This window comes from Ceratotherium simum, chromosome 20 (assembly GCF_057802395.1).
Source record: "Ceratotherium simum simum isolate JZ-2026a chromosome 20, ASM5780239v1, whole genome shotgun sequence".
NCBI lineage: Eukaryota > Metazoa > Chordata > Mammalia > Perissodactyla > Rhinocerotidae > Ceratotherium > Ceratotherium simum.
Genome location: NC_141919.1, coordinates 40,605,060 through 40,624,062, shown reverse-complemented (window position 1 = coordinate 40,624,062; position 19,003 = coordinate 40,605,060). Strand labels below are relative to the sequence as shown.

General features: G+C 38.8%; 1 protein-coding gene across 1 annotated transcript; it reads left to right on the top strand.

Annotated features, from left to right (window-relative positions):
* Positions 1-483: 483 nt before the first annotated feature.
* LOC101395871 (interferon omega-1-like) lies at positions 484-1,376 on the top strand. Its single transcript, XM_004436825.2, has one exon. The coding sequence runs from the start codon at positions 813-815 to the stop codon at positions 1,374-1,376; it is 564 nt and encodes a 187-aa protein (XP_004436882.2). The 5' UTR covers positions 484-812.
* Positions 1,377-19,003: the final 17,627 nt, after the last annotated feature.

The window sequence follows — 19,003 nt, the reverse complement described above, 5'->3', positions numbered from 1 at the left end:
ACAAAAGAAGAGGTAAGAATTTTAAAATTATGTAAAAATAGCAAAGAAAAAAATGGGTTGCTTAACTATTATTTTGACAGAGCTAGGACAATGGCCTCGGCTAGGACAAAGAGTCTTCCACGAGCAGCAAAGAGACATTCTAACTGCTTGAACATCTGGACGGTTGTAGTGGTTGCACTTTACTCTTCTTGAGGGCAGAATTGGAGGTATAATCATCTTGGTACAGCCTGAGCTCTGTATAATGATTGGCACATAATAAATATTCAGTACTTTATCAATTAAGTAGAGTAAATAAAACCAAATTTGATAAACTGAATGTTTTGCAGCAGAGAATAAGGTGAGATCTATGCATATAAAGATGAGGTATCTTTCACACCTGATCAACACTTCCAAGAAGGACATCGAGAGGGGGGCAGAAAGAAGATTTAAAAAAGCAGCCTAGCAGAGCCTCCTTAGAAGTCGTTCTGAACATCAGGAAGAAAGATCCAGATAGTTCTCTCATTAGTTCAAAGTTGGTTTTTGCTAAGAGGATAAGCATTCCCTTGAATTAGGACTTCTAATCTTTTATTGAATAAATTTCACTTCAATTGTAAGAATACAGAAAGAGTTGAAAGTAATGACAACTTTCCAGGCTCTTGAAGAGAAAGGAAAGTCCAAAATGGGGAAGTACAAAGATCTGGGGAAAATTCAGAAAATGAAAACTCTTGTGCTCAATATTTAAGAGGCACACAGACAGAAGATGCTCAGAGAAGCTAGACCAAAGCTCAGAATCTCCCATCTCAACCAGAAGAGCGTCTTCTTGGAACTTACCAATGGCTTTTTCAGTCTCTTCACTGATGGCATTGGTGATGATCTTCTCCAGCCCCATCTCCTCCACTAGCTGTTACCTGCCTCAGAGCCTTGACTTGAGAAAGCAGGAGACCTTCACAGCTCTGGACCAAATGAAGACAACCTCTCTTCTTTCCTGTCTGAAGTACAGGAGCGACTTCAAATTCCCCCAGGAGAAGCTGGATGGCAGCCAGTTCCAGAAGGCCCAGGCCATCTCTGTCCTCCACGAGATGCTCCAGCAGATCTTCGACCTCTTCCACACAGAGCGCTCCTCTGCTGCCTGGAACACGACCCTCCTGGACAACCTCTGCACCGGACTCCATCGGCAGCTGGAAGACCTGGACACCTGTGTGGAGCAGGAGATGGGAGAGGAAGAATCTGCCCTGGGAACTGTGGGCCCTACACTGGCCCTGAAGAGGTACTTCCGGGGACTCCATCTGTACCTGAAAGAGAAGAAATACAGTGACTGTGCCTGGGAGATTGTCAGAGTGGAAATCAGGAGGCACTTTCTCTTCATCAACGAGCTCATAAGAAAACTCAGGAAGTGAGAAGGAACCTGATTCTCAGTGACGAATGTCCTCGCTCAGACTCTTAATTGTTCAGTCATTTCCAAAACTGTTATTTTTTGCTTCAGCTATAAAATAATTTGAATCCTATTTGGCATATTTTTATCAGTAATATTAAGCATATCTATGTTCAACTATTTTCAGAATTAGAGGAAATGTAACTGGTGCCCTGTAGCCGAACCTCATGTTATAAAATATTTATTTATTTATTTATTCATATTAATCTATCCATTTTTGTGGTGTTTGTACTTATATGTTCTATTTTTATATGTTCACATTCTCTTCTTTAATAAATATGTTACATTTTTACATATTAAATGTATTTTATTACATTTCTCTTCTTTTTTTAAAGAAAAAATCTTCCCCAAAGTCCTAATACTGTGGACTAAATATAAAAGCATGTGGTGCAGTTCATCCGTTCATTCACTGGCCTTGGGGATAGAGTCTAGAGTATGAGATGTGTTCCTGCCCTTATGGAGCTCACATTGGAGCAAATGACAGAGCCATTAAAGAAGTAGTTATGATGTAATTACGTATTTACATTTGGGATCTGGGCCACAGCGGAGGAGGAAAAGATGCATGGCAGTGAGTGTCATTTAGACTACCCTTCAGTTTTCCCCAGGGAAGTCATATGAAGTATGAGACTTCAAGGATGAGTAGGAGTTTGTTAAGTATCATGAGGAGGGCAAAATCTCCCAGAGTAAAAAAAAACTGCAGAGCGTGCACCTTTAGCAGGAAAGGTAGATTTAAAGAAGCAGAAAAGAGCAGAGTGGGTGGACTCTACTGACGGATGGGAGTATGGCGTGTAACGAGGCTGGAGAAATGGAAAGAGGCCGGATGACTGACTATGTTAGCGATGTTAGACTTTACCTTGAAAGCTGAGGAAAGTTCCTTTAGGATTGAAAACTAGAGAGTGGCTTGACCAGGGCAGGTGCAGGGAAATTCATTAGATCAGCAGTTCTCAAAGTGTGCTTTGTGGGTCCCTAGGGGTCCCCAACACACTTTAAGGGGATCCACGAGGTCAAAATTATTTTTATAATAATATTAAGATGTTATTTGCCTTTTTCACCACATTAACAAATTACACTGATGGTGCAAAAACAGGGGTGGGTAAAACTGCTAGTGGCTACGTGTCAGTCAAGGCAGTGGCACCAAAATGGACTAGTAATTATATTTTTCACTGTAATATACTTGAAGTAAAAAAAATGCCAGTTTCACTTAAGAATGTCCCTGATGAAATAGTAAGTTTATTAATTTTATTAAACCTTTACTTTTGAACACACACCTTTTTAATTTTCTCTGTGCTAGTCTTTTTAAAATTCTGTGTGACAAGCACTACTGCTGCATGCACGGTGATTGTTTTGAGGAAAAGCACTTATATGATCATTGGAGTTGTAAGCTAAACTAGCCACTCTTTTCACAGAATCCATTTTTACTTGCAAGAACAACAGACAGACAAACTATGATTACTCAGACTCGGACATTTGACAGACATTTTCTCAAGATATTTATAAGATGAGCTTGTCACTTCAAGGAAAACATTTGTTGCCCAGTGATAACAGTTGAGCTTTCAGTAGAAAATCAGAACTTTGGAACATCTACCACTGTGAACTTGAAAACTTCCCAATACTTAAAGACTTTTGTGATGACAACAGTGGTGATATTAACAAATGAATTACTTGATTATAGAAATTGAAGTATATATAGATTTGTAAGATCTGAATATCTCTGTGAACGAATATTTTCCAAATGACCAATGCATATATTACAAAATCATGCATGGGTAAGAGAGACCTATTCAAAGAGTAAATCAGATTGATAGGTTTTTATATAACAGAATTTTAAAAGTTCATTGTTTTAGTTTTAGACTCCTCCTTGCAACTAATGCTTAAGAAACTACCACTGATCGATCTCTGGTGTGATAAATGACATCTTATATAAACATATTTTGTAGTATTTAGAATTCTTTTACTGACTTGAATGAATGAGGCCAGTTTATTTTCAATTCATATGTTTGATAAAGCTATGAGTTTACTTCAGTGTGTAACTTAGACGGCTTCTGCAAATTTTAAGAATAGTGCTTTAATTCCCCTTACTTACTGAATCTCCCATTTTCTTTTTTCTTTCTGACTTGAGTATAATTTATCAGCATGATTTTAAATGTCCAAGTAATTGGTTTATAGACTATTTTAAAATTATTTTCCTGCATTCTGATCTGAGCATACAACTTAACAGTGTTTTTGCTCTGGAGGAATTATTGATATTTTATAGTCTAGTATATTTTGATTTTTGTGAATGGTTTATAAATATTTGAAAAAGTTATATTTCCTATTCTAGATTATAGTGCCCCAGAGTCTTAGCCACTAATTTACTCTTTTAAATCATGTTTTCCAATTCTTTTTGTCCTTGTTATTTTTCTGTATTATTTTTATAGAGTAATAGCATTGTGCTAAAATTTCAATGCTACCATCATGTTTCTGGTCACATATCTATCTACTGATAAAATTTTCAGCTCGATGTTTTATATTATTTGAATTTTAGTTCCATACCTTTTTAATTTAATTATGTATTGTATTGGCTTCCTATATATATTGACCCTCTTTCTCAAAATTAACACATTCATTGAATTCTCTTAGATATCAATATTGATATTAATCATTATCAATATCTCATCGATATTAATATTGCTATCTCTAATCATTGTATTTTCTTGCTTTGTCTTTGTCCATCTTTGCTTTTACTGTTTACTACTAATTATTTGATTTTAAGCTTTTTTCCCCATACAAAGTAACAATAGGGTTTGTGTTTTAAACCAATTAAGTTTTTGCTTTTAATAGGAAAGTTTAAGCAGTTTATATTTATTACCTAAACCATTATGTGTTTGGTTCTCAAATTTATTGACTTATGCTTTACTTTTTACCTTACTTTTATTTTGTTGACGCTTGTTATCTCCAATAATAATTCTCCAGTTGTCCAACTGTCATTAATTTAAAGATAATATATTTTTAAAAGCAATTTAAATTTTCTCTTAACTTTTGAATGAAAAATTGCATAATACTTTAAAAATTATTTTTTGAAGTATTTCACTAATTTTAATTGATATTACTATTCACTACCAGTTCTTACTGGGACTGTCGCTTTTAGTCAGCCTAGTAAGTGTGTATAAGAGACATGATATGAATAGATACGCATGTGAATTTATGTTCACATATAAACAGATAAGAAAGTCTAAAAGCTAGTGAATAGAAATTGACTCCTTATGTTAGAAAATAAAAATGTATTAATTTTGAATGTTCTTAGAATGACAGTAGGTTGGATGCTAAATTAGTGCCACATAGTCCAAATCTAATCATGAGAAATATGGAGGAGACATATGGTCAATAAGATGGTAATCAACTTGAATTAAACAACTCTCATTTTAAGCATGTAAAGCAACGACTTTGATATTTTTGTCTAGCTTGTAAACTGGCTCCTAAGACAGTTCTCATCTGGAATGCAAAACCTTTTTGAATGATGATGATATTGTTGCCATCATTAATCATTATAGATTCTGACATGTTTCTCAAGACTTATATTGAAACTGCAGCAAGGTACACTTACAATTAAGGAAACAACTAGAAGATCTACGTGAGTGCCACGTAGACTATCCCTTTTGGATGGCTCCCCGCCAGCCTTTAAGCAAGAAGGCGGGAGAGTCATGTTAGGTCTGAGCTGTGTAGAAGCAGCAGGGGTTACTTCATCACGGCATGCTCTCCGTCTGTTACTGTAGGCTTTTAACGGCCTTTCTTTGGTGATTCATTATCCAGTGCTGGACTGGATCAAGCTAAAACAATGAAAGAATGAAGATTTTAGGCAACATTCCTTCCCTGCACTCCAGGCCCTCAGCTTTGGAGTCTGGAATTGACTTAACCAAAGATATGTAAGCTTGGTGTTCTACTGTCATCTACTGGGTGTAGGTCAAATACTGGCTTAGAGACTGTAGGTTGGTCTCCCTTCCATGACCTCCAGCTGGGAAGAAGGCAGGACTTTAAAAGAAAGAACATTTTGATGTCCTGCCCATTAAAAAACAAAGAAACAAAAGTATAAGTGAGGAGAAAAAAAAATTCTAATTCAGAATAGTGATTCCAGTAATGTGAAAATTGTTTTTAGATCTGCATATTCATCTTCTTAATCCAAAGTAAGTCAACACATATAATTGGCATATTTGTATAAATGGACTAATTCAAACCAAAAAGAGACATTTATACTTAATTAACAATTTTGTTTGTAAATACTGTTGTTATTATCCCTGGGCTGTCTTACATTGTATCAAGCACCACGCTAAGACAATTAATCAAGTTTAAATAACTGAATCTTGGGATGAAGGGGCTGGGCTTTTGGAGACGTTTTCTCAAAGGATCCTTGAGTTCTGCTATGCAAATTTGCTCACCTACCTGCCCCATCAATAACCTTCAAGCTCTACACATCAATAATTTCTTTCATAGACAGCAGTCTTTGAAAGCATATGTTCACTAGACATTTTCTCCAGGTAGAATCACACGAGCTATGTCATGATCACATGACAATCAGCACTGCCTGTGTGGGCTGAAGCGATAAGGACGCACTGGCAGGGCTGAGAGTGGCAGCCAGAGTGGTGACAGTTAGGGTAGATAGCAAGGGACCGAGCACTAAAGTTCTTAGAGCCAGAAGAAGATACACAGAGGAGGAAGATTCAGTGAGGTGAGTAGCTCATGATGAGGCTAGAAATGTAATTTCTTTCCAGCCATGTTCATCAACCTTCCTATAATTATCTGAGGATCATTCTAAGTGTTTGGACTATAGCAAGCCAAATTTTTTTTTTTTTGGTGAGGAAGATCAGCCCTGAGCTAACATCCATGCTAATCCTCCTCTTTTTGCTGAGGAAGACCGGCTCTGAGCTAACATCTATTGCCAATCCTCCTCCTTTTTTTTTCCCCCCAAAACACCCAGTAGACAGTTGTATGTTGTTGTAGTTGCACATCCTTCTAGTTGCTGTATGTGGGATGCGGCCTCAGCATGGCCGGACAAGCGGTGCATCGTTCCCCCTCGGGATCCGAACCCGGGCCGCCAGCATCGGAGCATGCTCACTTAACCACTAAGCCACGGGGGCCGGCCTTAGAAAGCCAAATTTCATCTCCATCCCTTGAAGCTAAGTTTCTGATACCCGTTTCAAGTAAGTTGGATCTGGGATTCTGGTCCAGGACCAAGATGGCAGATGATGACAAATCCCTGGGTCTCACTGTGAAGTGCTAAAGGAGATTGACCATGAGCTGGGACCCCTGGAATTACTGAGAAGTAACCTGCCAGCTACCCATCAGGCTTAAGGGGGCAGGTGGAAAGAAAGCAGTCAGGTAGGAGGCAGTGGGACAGACATCAGATGAACGTGGAAACAACGCAAAGCAGGGGATAGACATGGGCATGAGAAGATGGGACTGAGATTCCAGGTGAATCCATTAGAGCTCCAGCTGCCCCAGGTGAGGGGAGGAAGCTATGGAAGGACCTGGGCTTTTTAAGGGACCACCTTGCAGGAATCCTTTAACTACTTCTTGGTTGATCTTACCATAGACATATTTTCCTTTTCAGGGGAGCTGAAGAGTAAATAGTAACAGAGGAATACCCACTGTCCACCCTAAGACATATTTCTTCTAGACCTTTCCCATAGGGTCCCAGGTAGGGGAATGACTTCAAAGAGTAACGGACCAAGGCTCCTATCTTCTCATAACTGGCCAACCTCACATAGAGAAATCACCTGAGACCCATAGAAGTTAGAGGGTTATCTAAGAAATCTGATGGCTTGGGTCTGCCAGTGCCATTTTCTTTACATTACACCACACGCAAATTTTCTTTTCACTAGGTAAATTTTTTCTTTCTCCCCCTGCAGTAAATATCTGACCAACAATTAGACTTTGTAAAGAACTACCTGAAACCCCCAGCTCTATTCTCCTATCTCCCAGTGTATCCATTTAGAGGTCAAATCTGTAAATTCAAAATAGTCCTATTAGCACCAAGAGAAGGGAGAGGCAGAAGTTAATTCTCAAAAAATCTCAAGTAGTGCAGACATCACAAAGTGTGTAAGAGGCAGTCTTTGTCGACGACAGCCAGAGTGAATGGCAGGTGTTGGCAAAGAAAGGAGAAATTACACTGTACAGTAGTCTGGACCTTTGTACGCCAATCTGTGAGCACTTACTTTACACCAGGCACTATGCCATTATGTTTTTTAATTTTAATAAATACATTTTTTGTTTCAAAAACTATTGTTATTTTGTTTTTTGTTTATTTACCTGTTTGTTTTTCCTATAGGATAGTGAATAGGGGAGATGAGAGAAGTTATGGAAAACAAAGTATAATTTTTGCCTATCTGAAACATACTGAGTGAATTTTAGTATTGTTTTCATTTTTCTTATGTAAATAGCTAGGGATGGAAAGGCTGACTCACGTGGAAGTGTATATTTACCTTCTCAAGGAACCGCTAAACTGTTTTCCAAAATGGTTGTAATATTTTACTTTCCCACAAACAATGAAGCAGCATTCCATTTGCTCTGGGTCCTCTCCAACACTCAGTATGCTCAGTCTTTTTAATTTTAACTATTCTCATCGGTGTGTGGTGGTGTTTAATTATGGTATTAAATGGCATTTTGCAAAGGACTAATGATGTTGAGCATCTGATCATATTCTTCTTCATCACCTGCATATCTTATTTGGTAAAGTGTTTATACAAATCCATCCTAACATATAAGACAGAAAAAAATTTAAAAAAATTTAAAGTATATTCATTCACTAACCCGATTTTTTTTTTCTGGGTTGTGATCGTACTCAGGCCATAGTCTGGATAAGGGCGACATCTTCATGTCTTTCCACCTAAAGCTGATGGTTTCCCATCTGTTATTTCTAAAGGGCTGATCTGATGGTCCCTGAGATGCTGGGGGATGCTGGCCAGCTCCAGGGAGCCCGCACCACACTGTCTTCCCTGAGATGTCTCTGCAGCATCTTCAGCACAAAGGGCCCAGGATGTGTCGGATGAGACTCTCTGGAGAAATTCCACATTGGACACCATCGGTAGCTGGAACAGCTGGAGATGTATTTGGGTCAAAAGGTATTTAGAAGAGAAATTTCTGAAAATGAGATTCCAAGATTGGCTGTGAAGAGTTACTTTAAACAGTGTTCAGTTTTTTTTACATTCCACATACAAGTGAGATCATACAGTATTTGTCTTCAAGACCCCAAGGATTCTAAGGAGCCATGTTGCATTCAGGCCAGAGACAAGATACTCCAGAACTTCTTAAACTTTAGCACCAAACATGCACAATATACTTAGCTGGGTTCATTGGGGTTAGGGGACTGTTATTCATTTAACCCTTCCTGGCATCTATTTACTAATGTCCTCTGGGAATGGATAAGAAAATAATAGGCCCTAATCTGTCCTGAGATCAAATCTGACTCTGCTCCTCACCAGCTGTGGCTCTTGGGCAGGAACCTTCCCGTTTGAGAACCTCACACCTCCGCACAGTGTTCTGAGCTGCATGTGAGGGAACATAAATCGAAAATGTATGTGTGAAACCACATGCAAAGTGCTGTGTGGAGGTCAGAGGTTATTCTTCAACACATCCAGTTGTGTTGTTTTGGACTGTTGATCCAGCTTGCCATGACAGTCTATACAGGACAGTTTAGTGGTTAAGGAATGAGTCTCTGGATCCGGAGTTTGAGGGTTAGATCTGAACTCTGCTATTTACTAGTAATGGAACCTTTGCAAATAACCTAAACACTATGCTCCCTAGTTTGCTCATCTTTAATATGGGGGACAATAATGGTATTTTTTTCATAGAATTATTGTATTAAAGGAGTAAATACACATTAAGGGCATAAAAGAGTGCAAAAGATGGTGGTTGCCAGAGGTGGAGGATGGAGGTTGGGTGATATGGGTGAAGGTAGTCAAAAGGTACAAACTTGCAGTTATAAGATAAATAAGTCCTGGGGATGTAACACACAGCATGGTGACTACAGTTCACAATACTGTATTGTATATTTGAATGTTGCTTAGAGAGTAGATCTTAAAAGTTCTCATCACAAGAAAGAAAATCGTTAACTATGTGAGGTGATGGATGTTAACTAATCTTATTGTGGTAATAATTTCACAATTTATACATATATCAAATCATTATGTTGTACACTTTAACACAATGTTATATGTCAATTATATCTCAATAAAACTGGCAGTGGGGGAAGAATCCTTGGGGTGTTGTATGCACTCATGCTGGTGACAGAAGATTTGCTCATGACCTAGATGGACGTTGTAGGAGGATGAGAGGAGAATTAGGGGCAGGAGTGAGGCACAGGGTGAGCAGGGCAGAGACAATCTCTGCCCTGGCACTTGACCTAACCTAACTGCCCACAGCCACCTGGGAGAAGGAAGTATGACATTTACTCAGTGCTTCCAGGCATAAGAGTTTCCATCAGCACATCTGGACTCAAATCCTACCTCTGCCAGTCACTAATTATGCACCCTGGATGGGGTACTTCATCTCTCAGGGATCTGCTTTATTTGTTTACAAAATGGACTTAGTAGTATTACTGTTGCATCAAATTGACAGAAGGATTCAATAAGGTAATATCTGATTTACCTTGGAGATGGCACATAAATGGCCAGATCCGTTTTTCTATCACTTCCCTATTTTCTGTCTTTGCTGAACTCTCTTCTTGACCCTGATCTACAGGAAGTATCAATGTGCTTACTTACTTGCAAAAGAGAAATAGACTAAAAAATAAAGTTTCTTTTTAAGCCTCGTTAGTGTTGAGGGTCTTCATCAATCTTCAGTGACTAGTGACAAGGTGTAACTTAGATGGATCCAATATGGCAGAAAGAGCTCTGGTTATACATTCAGAACTGGCTGGGGGTCCTGTCTCTGGCCAATCACCGCAGCCGGGATGGGTGTCCCTGCAGACATCACTTCTCAACTCTGTCTGAAAATCGCTCCTCACGGCACCTCCAATAAGATTCTGGATGAGAGAAAACCTTGCAAAATGCTGCCCAAGGACGAGTGGGTTTTGTGACAAGGTAGTGGAAATGGGAATCCAGTGGGCTGAGAAACTCACGAGGTAATGGTTTGCTGACATTCTCTGCGTGGCAGCTGAAAATCCCTCCCCGGAAGGATCCTCACATGCTCAGGGAGCCACGCTGCCCTTTCCCGAGATGGCGGCCAGGCTAAGTTCCCGTCCCTCTGTAGAACTCGTATCTCTGAGGCTGAAATGACAGCAGTATGATGAATGGGCAACCTGCTCTTTCGTCCACAGTTCTTCCAACAAGCATTCAGATTCATTTAAGGATTTTATCAGACTTCTGTTTCAGATGGGATTTGGTGACCTGTTGCATAAGAGGGATACAGAGCGGGATGGCAGTGATATTTCTAGCGTGGAAGATTGTAGGATGATGGTGCCTTTGACTCAGTGACATCAAGGGGAGAAACATGATTAGGCTTTTATTTTGTCACACTTAAAACATATTCATGATTGCTGTTAAGCTGGCAGATCCAGGCACAGTAACACCCATGTCAAGGACATTCAGCAGTTCTAACCTTCAGTTCCATCCCTGTCATGACTCCAAGGCCGCAGCTCACATGAAAGAAGATGCCCGTGTTAAAAGCTGCTGTCCACGTCACCCTCAGTAAAGGAGATTTGCTTGTAATGGGGTTTTCCATCGTGGAAAGGCAGCTGATTAAGGGGCAAGATTATGCTGGTTTTAAACTCAGAAAGACCTGGATTCAATTCTAGGTGCTATTTTGAACCATTTGAGCTATAAGGAAAATTACTTAACCCGAGTCTATAATTTCTCATCAGTAATGACTCCTACCCAGGCTTGTAGGGAGGATTTCTATGTGCCTGGCACACGGTCGTCTCTCAGATCTTATTGATCCTGTTTTATGGGATCAGGGACAGATTAATGAATTTTAGAAACTAAATAACACACTCACACCCAGAAGGGAAAGGATAGCAGCAACAATCACCATGAATCTTGTCCAGTTCCTAAAGCCCTCATCCTTTGGAGGACCAGAGCAGGAATACTGGTGACACCAACATTGCAGAGCTCCTCAAAGGATCCAAATTCCTATTTTCATTTTTCATATGATTGTAAATTTATGGGAAAATGTATGACATCAATAATTCTATAAAGTAGATTTATCACTTTTTTTTTTTTGCAAAGAAGTTACAGTTTATTTGAAATTAAGGTGGGTTGGGACAGTTTATGATCCTCACCTGAGGTGTTGTTTTTTTATTAACCTTTTTTTTTTTTAAATTTTTTTGTTTATTGCAGTAACATTGGTTTATAACATTGTAAAAATTTCAGGTGTACATCATGTACTTCTATTTCTGCATAGTTACATCGTGTTCACCACCAAAATACTAATTACAACCCATCACCACACACATGTACCAAATTATCCCTTTCACCCTCCTCCCTCCCCCCTTCCCCTCTGGTATCACTTTTATTGTTCACACATTCCCATAAGAACAATGAGTTTTAGAAACGTTAAGTGATTCATCCAAGTCCACACAGGTACCAAGTGATGAAGTCAAGATTCAAACCCGAGACAGTCTAACTGCACATTCCAATCACTCTAATTATCTTTCACTGCGTTCTTGACAAGGGACAGATTTTCTAAAAGATGAAGGGGAGGAGCAGGCTTATTACCATTCATTCCCCACACAGTTACTCTTACTCAGCACCTTTCTTAGGTTCTGGGGGTGAGTATGTTCACTTGGTCCAGCTTTTCCCAGATCATTGCTAAATGTGCACCCAGATTTCTGGGGATACGGAGATTTCTGCAGTATGTGCTGCTGTAGCTCCTCAAGGGGATATTTTCGGGCTGAAGCAGCACAGGTAGTGAGAGGAGCTGGTACATCCTAACAGCTTCTACCCAACACGCACTGGCCGCGGAGCAGAGGGGACTGGGTAAGATCCCTCCGCCTAAAGCTTCCTAGAAATTCATAACAGGCCAGAAGCGTTCTGTCAGGGGCTTGCTGGGAGGCAGAATGGTGTAGAGGGGCTGTGGCGGAATCAGCACAGCCTCGAGCCAGCAGAGAGCCTGAGCAGAGACGGGTTTGTAAGAAGGACTCCAAGTGTACTCCCAGTCCAGAAGGAGTGTGTTTCAACTTTAACCTCTGCTCTCGGGAATCCACGTGAATCTCCCTTTTAAAGGGCCAATAATGTTGTGAACACCCTTGCCCTCTCCCCTCACATTCTTTGCCTGGTTTTAATCTTCGGAATCAGATTTGTGGTCAGAAATTTTTGGATAGAATGTCCACAAGCAAGAAAATTGGCTGTTTTTTCTCAAAACAGCATTAGTGCACATAGTTTAAAAATGAACAGTGGTCTTAGTCCCCAGACTTGTATCTTTTTCCCACTGGTCACAAAATTAGACTCCCTTTCCCAGTCTCTTCACAGTTAGGAGTGGCCGTGTGAGCGAATCCTGGCCAGCTGAATGCGTTGGAGGTTCTGTTTCCTCTGCACAGGCCTGGCTACAAAAACAAGCTTATGTGATCCACCATGCTTTTTATTTTACAACTGAGTGGAATAAACCCAAGCACCACTGCCACAGTTAAAGTCACATATTGACCATGGCAAAGGCACTAAATAGAAGGTACCTGGGTCCTTGAATCATTGTTTGGGGGAGAGTCAACCAGAAGAGTCATGTGATCAGGAATGCCTGCATTGAGGTGTTACATCAAGGGAGGATAACCTTGTGCTATGTTCAAAATACTGATGTTTTCATGTTTATCTGTTTGAGCAGCTGTCATTACCTTAACAGAGAGAAGTCTGTAACAAAACAATATAATGAAGAAGGTTTTCGGTGAGAAGTTGTATTTCAGATTCTAGAGACAGTAAATACCCTCCCCAAGATGGAAGGATAAACAAAAAATGTATTATCATAAGGTTATTTATTTGGAAACAGTGATCATTTACTTTTCTGAACATTTTTTGAAAGCCAATGTATTTTAAACAGAAAGGCTTGATTTTGATTTCAGATATTTTGTAGCTGGCACAGAAAGTACAGTGCAGATTCCTTTCTTGGATTTGACAAACAATAATATAATTGATTGGAGAGTTGTAAGAATAATTTTCTTGTTTCCTGATTTTTCTTTGGAATTTATGAAATGGGGAAAAGCAGGGTTCATTCTTCCTTCTGACAACCTCCAAGGCACCGCGGCTGTATTCCTTCTCCTTTAGACAGCTGCTGGTTCCTGGAAGAACTCCTGGACCACATTCCCAAGTAAGGACGAGCCAGAAGATTTTCTACTTTCATCTTCTGCTCCAGTGGCTCCAGACCGGCTAGAGAGTGTTTTAATCAGTAGATCTTACTCTGAGCTTCTGTGTGGATCAGCTTGAAGATCTGTCCTGTAGTCTGTGTAGATCAGGTTGAGAATCTGATGGCAGAAATAGGTGGCTTGTGTCTTCTGGATGTTGATGTCTCCTATTTTGTAGCGAAAAATATTAAAGGAGGTCCTGCCATTCTGGCGTGACTCAGAAGTGGTCCTTTTCAGATATTTCAAAAGGATGAAAATTTCCTGCTTTTCACACCCATGAGACCAGGAGGGGCTGGAGCAAAGCATCACCAGCACCGCTAGCGAATAGATTAAGTCCTGAGATTCCGCAGACCCCAGCGAAACTGAGCGGGCCACCACCGCTCAACAGCGCGCGCAAAGCTCCCTTCTCTGCCCCCAACGGCCGGCAGGGGGCGCCCGAACTCGCCGTGACCGACCAACCGGCGCCGCCCGCCCAGCGGGACCCGCCTGGGGCTCTGGCGCCGCGTCCGCGGGGAGACCCGGCGCTTCGCCGTCCGCTGAGCCCCGGCCCGGGAGGGGCGCCGCCGGGCTCAGGGACCGCGTGGGGCCCGAGAACCGGAGTCAACGCTTCCTCCTCGGGCCTGACGCCGAGGGGAGCTGCGCCGCGGCGTCGCCAGAGCCTTTCACCGTCTGCACCTGCCCCGCGTCCATCCGTCCTTTCCTTTCTCCTGGGAGATCCTAGCAGACCGTTCACAAAAGCGCCGGTTTATTCAGGGGACTGACGGCTCGAAATCAGAGCGTGCTGCGGTCTCTTTTCAGATTCGGGATGGTTTCTGGGGAGAAAGACACGAATTCAGCGAAAGGGAAGCGCTTCTACAATGTGGACAAGGATCTAGGAAATATTGGGACCCTCCAGTGGAATGACTTGGGGACGCGGCCAGTGCCCGGCTGAGACTTACTGGAGCCTGAGGCAAAAGGCAAACTATGTTCCCTGTGTACTTGGTCTTATTCTTTTTAATGATTAGTTTTTCCTGTAGCGTTAAAGTAGCTGAAAAATTGAAGTACTGAAAAATTGAAAATAAAGTTTATTAAAATTCACAACACTATTTTAAGTTTAAATGTTTTATTTATCCCCAAACAACAATTCATTATTTTACTTTCTTCCCTCTAATAGAAGAAAACTAATCAGTATTCTTTTCAAAATAGACTTCTTTGACTATCCTGGTTTCATTAAGAATTGCTGTTTTTGAAATTTTTGTGATCTGAAATAATTTTTAATTAACTACAGCTCCCTGAAATTTCTTTTGCAGCATCCCACTGGGACTAGTATTTTCTATAAAAGTTTCAAGGCCACTAGCAAATTTGGATTGCTCTAAACCAAATTCGTGAATCATTTTAGAAGATCCAAACATGAAACCGATTTTGTATTTCAAATACTGATGTTGAATCTTGCTTAAAACCATTTAAAATGAAATTTCTGCAGAACTTAAATGGTCAGAATATTTAAGGGCCAAGTCAGTGGCTGCTTTTTGCAAATCAGATGTAGTCATTGAAAATAAATTTTCTCCTGTCGAATATTAAAAATCTGACGGCGCTTGGTTAAATTTTTATATTTCCATTTCAAAGTTGAAGTTGGGCTTCTGTACACTCCTAATTTTTAAAATATGCTTATATCCCAAAATAATTGATACTTTCATCCAGTGATTCCTACATTTCCAATTTCTTAACTTTTACTTCTGTTTATTTTCAAATTCGGGAAGTGCATTCATATCTCTTTCTAACGTTTAACGTTTATCAGCATGCTTTCAAAGTCGCTTTCTCTCATTTGTTGTAAGCAGAAGGGTAGGCCTTCTGTGATACCAACTGCTTTATTTATAGGTGGAGTTTTTTTTATGGTAGAGCACTATTAACTTTTCCCACTTAGTTCTAAATATCATCCCGCTAAACTAAGTTGCATAAAAACGTGTAATCTATTTGTGACAAAATGCTTTAGATTTCAGCATAATGTATGTTGTCCCTTGATATCGTATCTTTTAATATTTGGTAGACATCTTTAGTTTGCGTGTGAAGTGCTGTGATTGCATTTGACCTTGATACCCATCAGGTGTTTGTAAATGTTTTTAATGTAATTTTTAGGACAGGCAAAACTAAAAAAATGCATTTGTCCTTTGTACAATACTAAAAAAGGTTATCGTATTTCTAGTCATAAAAGCAACGTTGTTGCAGATTAAATGAACGTTATGAGTTGAATAGATTATGCACAAATTTAGCATAATCAGTTTTGAGGGAAATAATGGGTTTTCACTATTGTATACACTTGCCATCTTCCCTCTATTTTCATGTCCTTGGCCAAGAGCATTTTTATGTCAATATCATACTTTTTCAATTTATTTCATACACTAAACATATCCAGGTTTTTCTTTCATTTCAATAAAGTCAATAAATCTTTTTTCTATTGTTTTGTCATCATCTGTAATGAGAACATACCTAAATTTGACACTTTTGTTCATGATGGGTTGCAAATGGTGTGTAATCAAAAAATAAGGTAAAGTATTTTTCTCATTTTGTTGATAGTATTTCAGATCTAATATGGTTTCCTAGTAGCATTATAAATTTCTTTTGAATTTTATTACACAAACAAGACACAGATTCCTTTTTATGATTATATTTTAACTAAATTTGGAAACATTCCAGCATTGGGATTTCCAGTGATTTTTCGTGATCCTCCAAGACCTAAATTTTTTTGTATGAAATCTAAAAACATACAATCACTGGCAAAATTTCCATTTTTGTTTCTCTGATTTTATCACTTTCTGTAGAGCATCATCAATTAAATTGTATATTTGAATATAGTTGAAATGCTTCTATTTTAGAAAAACATCAAGATGAACCATGGAATTCTTGTGGTCACAGATTCTTTTTAAATTCTTCCGATTTTTGAAACTTTCTTTTTTGTATTTAGAATATTTCATTCTGTGTTATTATTGCTTAAATTGTATACGTGGAAAACAAAATAAAGGATTCTTTGTAATAAGTATGCCAATCACAGTGAATAAATTCTCTATTAGAGCATTTATTTTTAAAACATAGATTTTAAAAATCTTCAGCCGTCATGTGAAATTGATTTTCTAAAACATCTATCTTGTCCCTGGTTTAAGGTGACTGACATTTTAGAGAACCAATGTTAGACATAGCACAACCAGACCAAAATTATATATATATATAATTTATAATAAATTATTTTACACGTGTTACTACTTTAACATAAAAATGTGGAAAATAGATGTTTACTTGAAATTATATCTTATCCTGTATTATTTACTTTTTTGCTACATAAATGCTACCTTATCAGCAGAGCAATAGGACTAATTAAGTGAGAATTAGTAGAAATAAATAGACTAAACATAATATGTGTGAAAAATATTATATTTCTTTCTATCATCTGTTAAAACAATTAATTTTAACTCTTTATTGGATATACAAATTTTGTTGGTTATACTATTGTGTATTCTTAAGATACATGTATACAAGACTTTTTAAAAGAAAACCTAAATTCGATAGGACTAAGCAACCAATTGCCTCTATAAAATAAATAGAAACAATGACATGTTTCTCTCTGTTCTGTGATGCAGTAGGATATTTTTATTCTTTTCCAGTAATACTTCCCTGAATGGCCTGCAGTTTGGGGACATCCTTCTTTCCTTGTGTGCAGTGGGAAAGCGGAATATAGTGAAATGCAAAGTTCATTTTGAGTTGCTGCTCTGCTCTTATCAAGTCTACGTTATACTGATTCCCGGGATCAGTCTAGTGTGATGATATCAAGCTAAATTGCTCTCAAAAAAAGTGTTTGCGCATGGAATACTTAGAGCAGCATTTATTTATACTATTCACAGAGCATCCTTTTTCTGTCCGACAAACGCTAAGACGGTAGACGGCCAGAAAAAGCCTCCAGTGTGCTGAGATTTCTCTCTTCTGTGTCAGGCGCGGTGTTTACCATGTGCGCCTGCGCTCTGCTCCTTCACAGTAGTGAAGACGCCCGCCTGTCCCAGAGTTTCCACTGGGGGGCGCTAATGTGCCGCCCCTGAGCGTGTCAGGAGAGCCGCAATCAAAGCCGCTCTTGGCTTGTTGTGGTTGAACGTGGACCATACAGATGATAATGATTTGTATTATTAATATGAAGGCAGGTATCTTTTACTGTGTTCAGATTCTCAGTAACTTGGAAACATTTTCTTTTATTCTTACAATTTCCTGTGATAGTTACTAAAATTATCGCTTTTTTTTTAAAGACGAGAAAACAGAAAACTGTATCATTTAATTTCACAACAGCCCAGATTTCATCAGAAAGTAGTTTTCTACTGCCTCCCACTTCCGCGTCTTCATCAGCATTCCATACTTCCAGTTAGCTGCACTGTGTCCGCTGAGGTTTAATTAAACGCAACCATTGGTTTGATGTCTGTCTTGCATGCTACCAAGAAGGGACCCTAAAGTGGAGGCAGGAAATTTTCAATATTCAAGAGAAACAATGGGACAAAAGAATGTCAATTATATAACCTATTTAGTACTAGTACTAGTACTAATAATACTGTAAATAATATTTGTCTTACAGGTTACAAATAAATTGAGAGGAAAAAGATACTGTATGTACAGCAATGAACAGACTTAAAACCATAATGGTGGCCGGTAGCTGTTACGTCAGAGATTCAAGAGCGTGTGCAGGAGCAGCACTGGTTTTCTTATTTTTTTTAAAACTTTTGTTTTCATTTATATCTTATATGTAGTAAAATGTACTAATATTAAGTATATATCTTGTTGTATTTTTACCTAAGTATGATACCCAGATAAATATATAGAACGTTTTCAGAAACTCAGAAACTTGCTTGTGCCTTCTCCCACTGAATAGCCCCAGGACAAAGGTCACAACGAAATCTATGGCCTCTGTTATTATGTATTTGCTTTGCCTGTTTTTGAATTTCATATAAATGGCATCATACATTAGGTCACACATTTATATCTGTCTTCTTTAATTGTTATGTCTGTACACAATTTACTCTCCAATGAAAACTATATAATTCCCACTTAAAAACACATCTTTGTCAACACTTGTTTTGTAATTTATGCTTGTTGTTTTTGATTTTCATTTCCTCAATAAATAATGATGTTGGAAACATTTTTCATGTGCTGATTAACCCTTTTGTGAAGAGTCTGTTGAAGTCTTTCGCCATTATTCTATTTGTATATCTGCCGTTTTCACTGATTTTTAGAAATTCTTAATATATTCAGGATATGAGTCTTTTGACAATGTATTTTCCAGATTT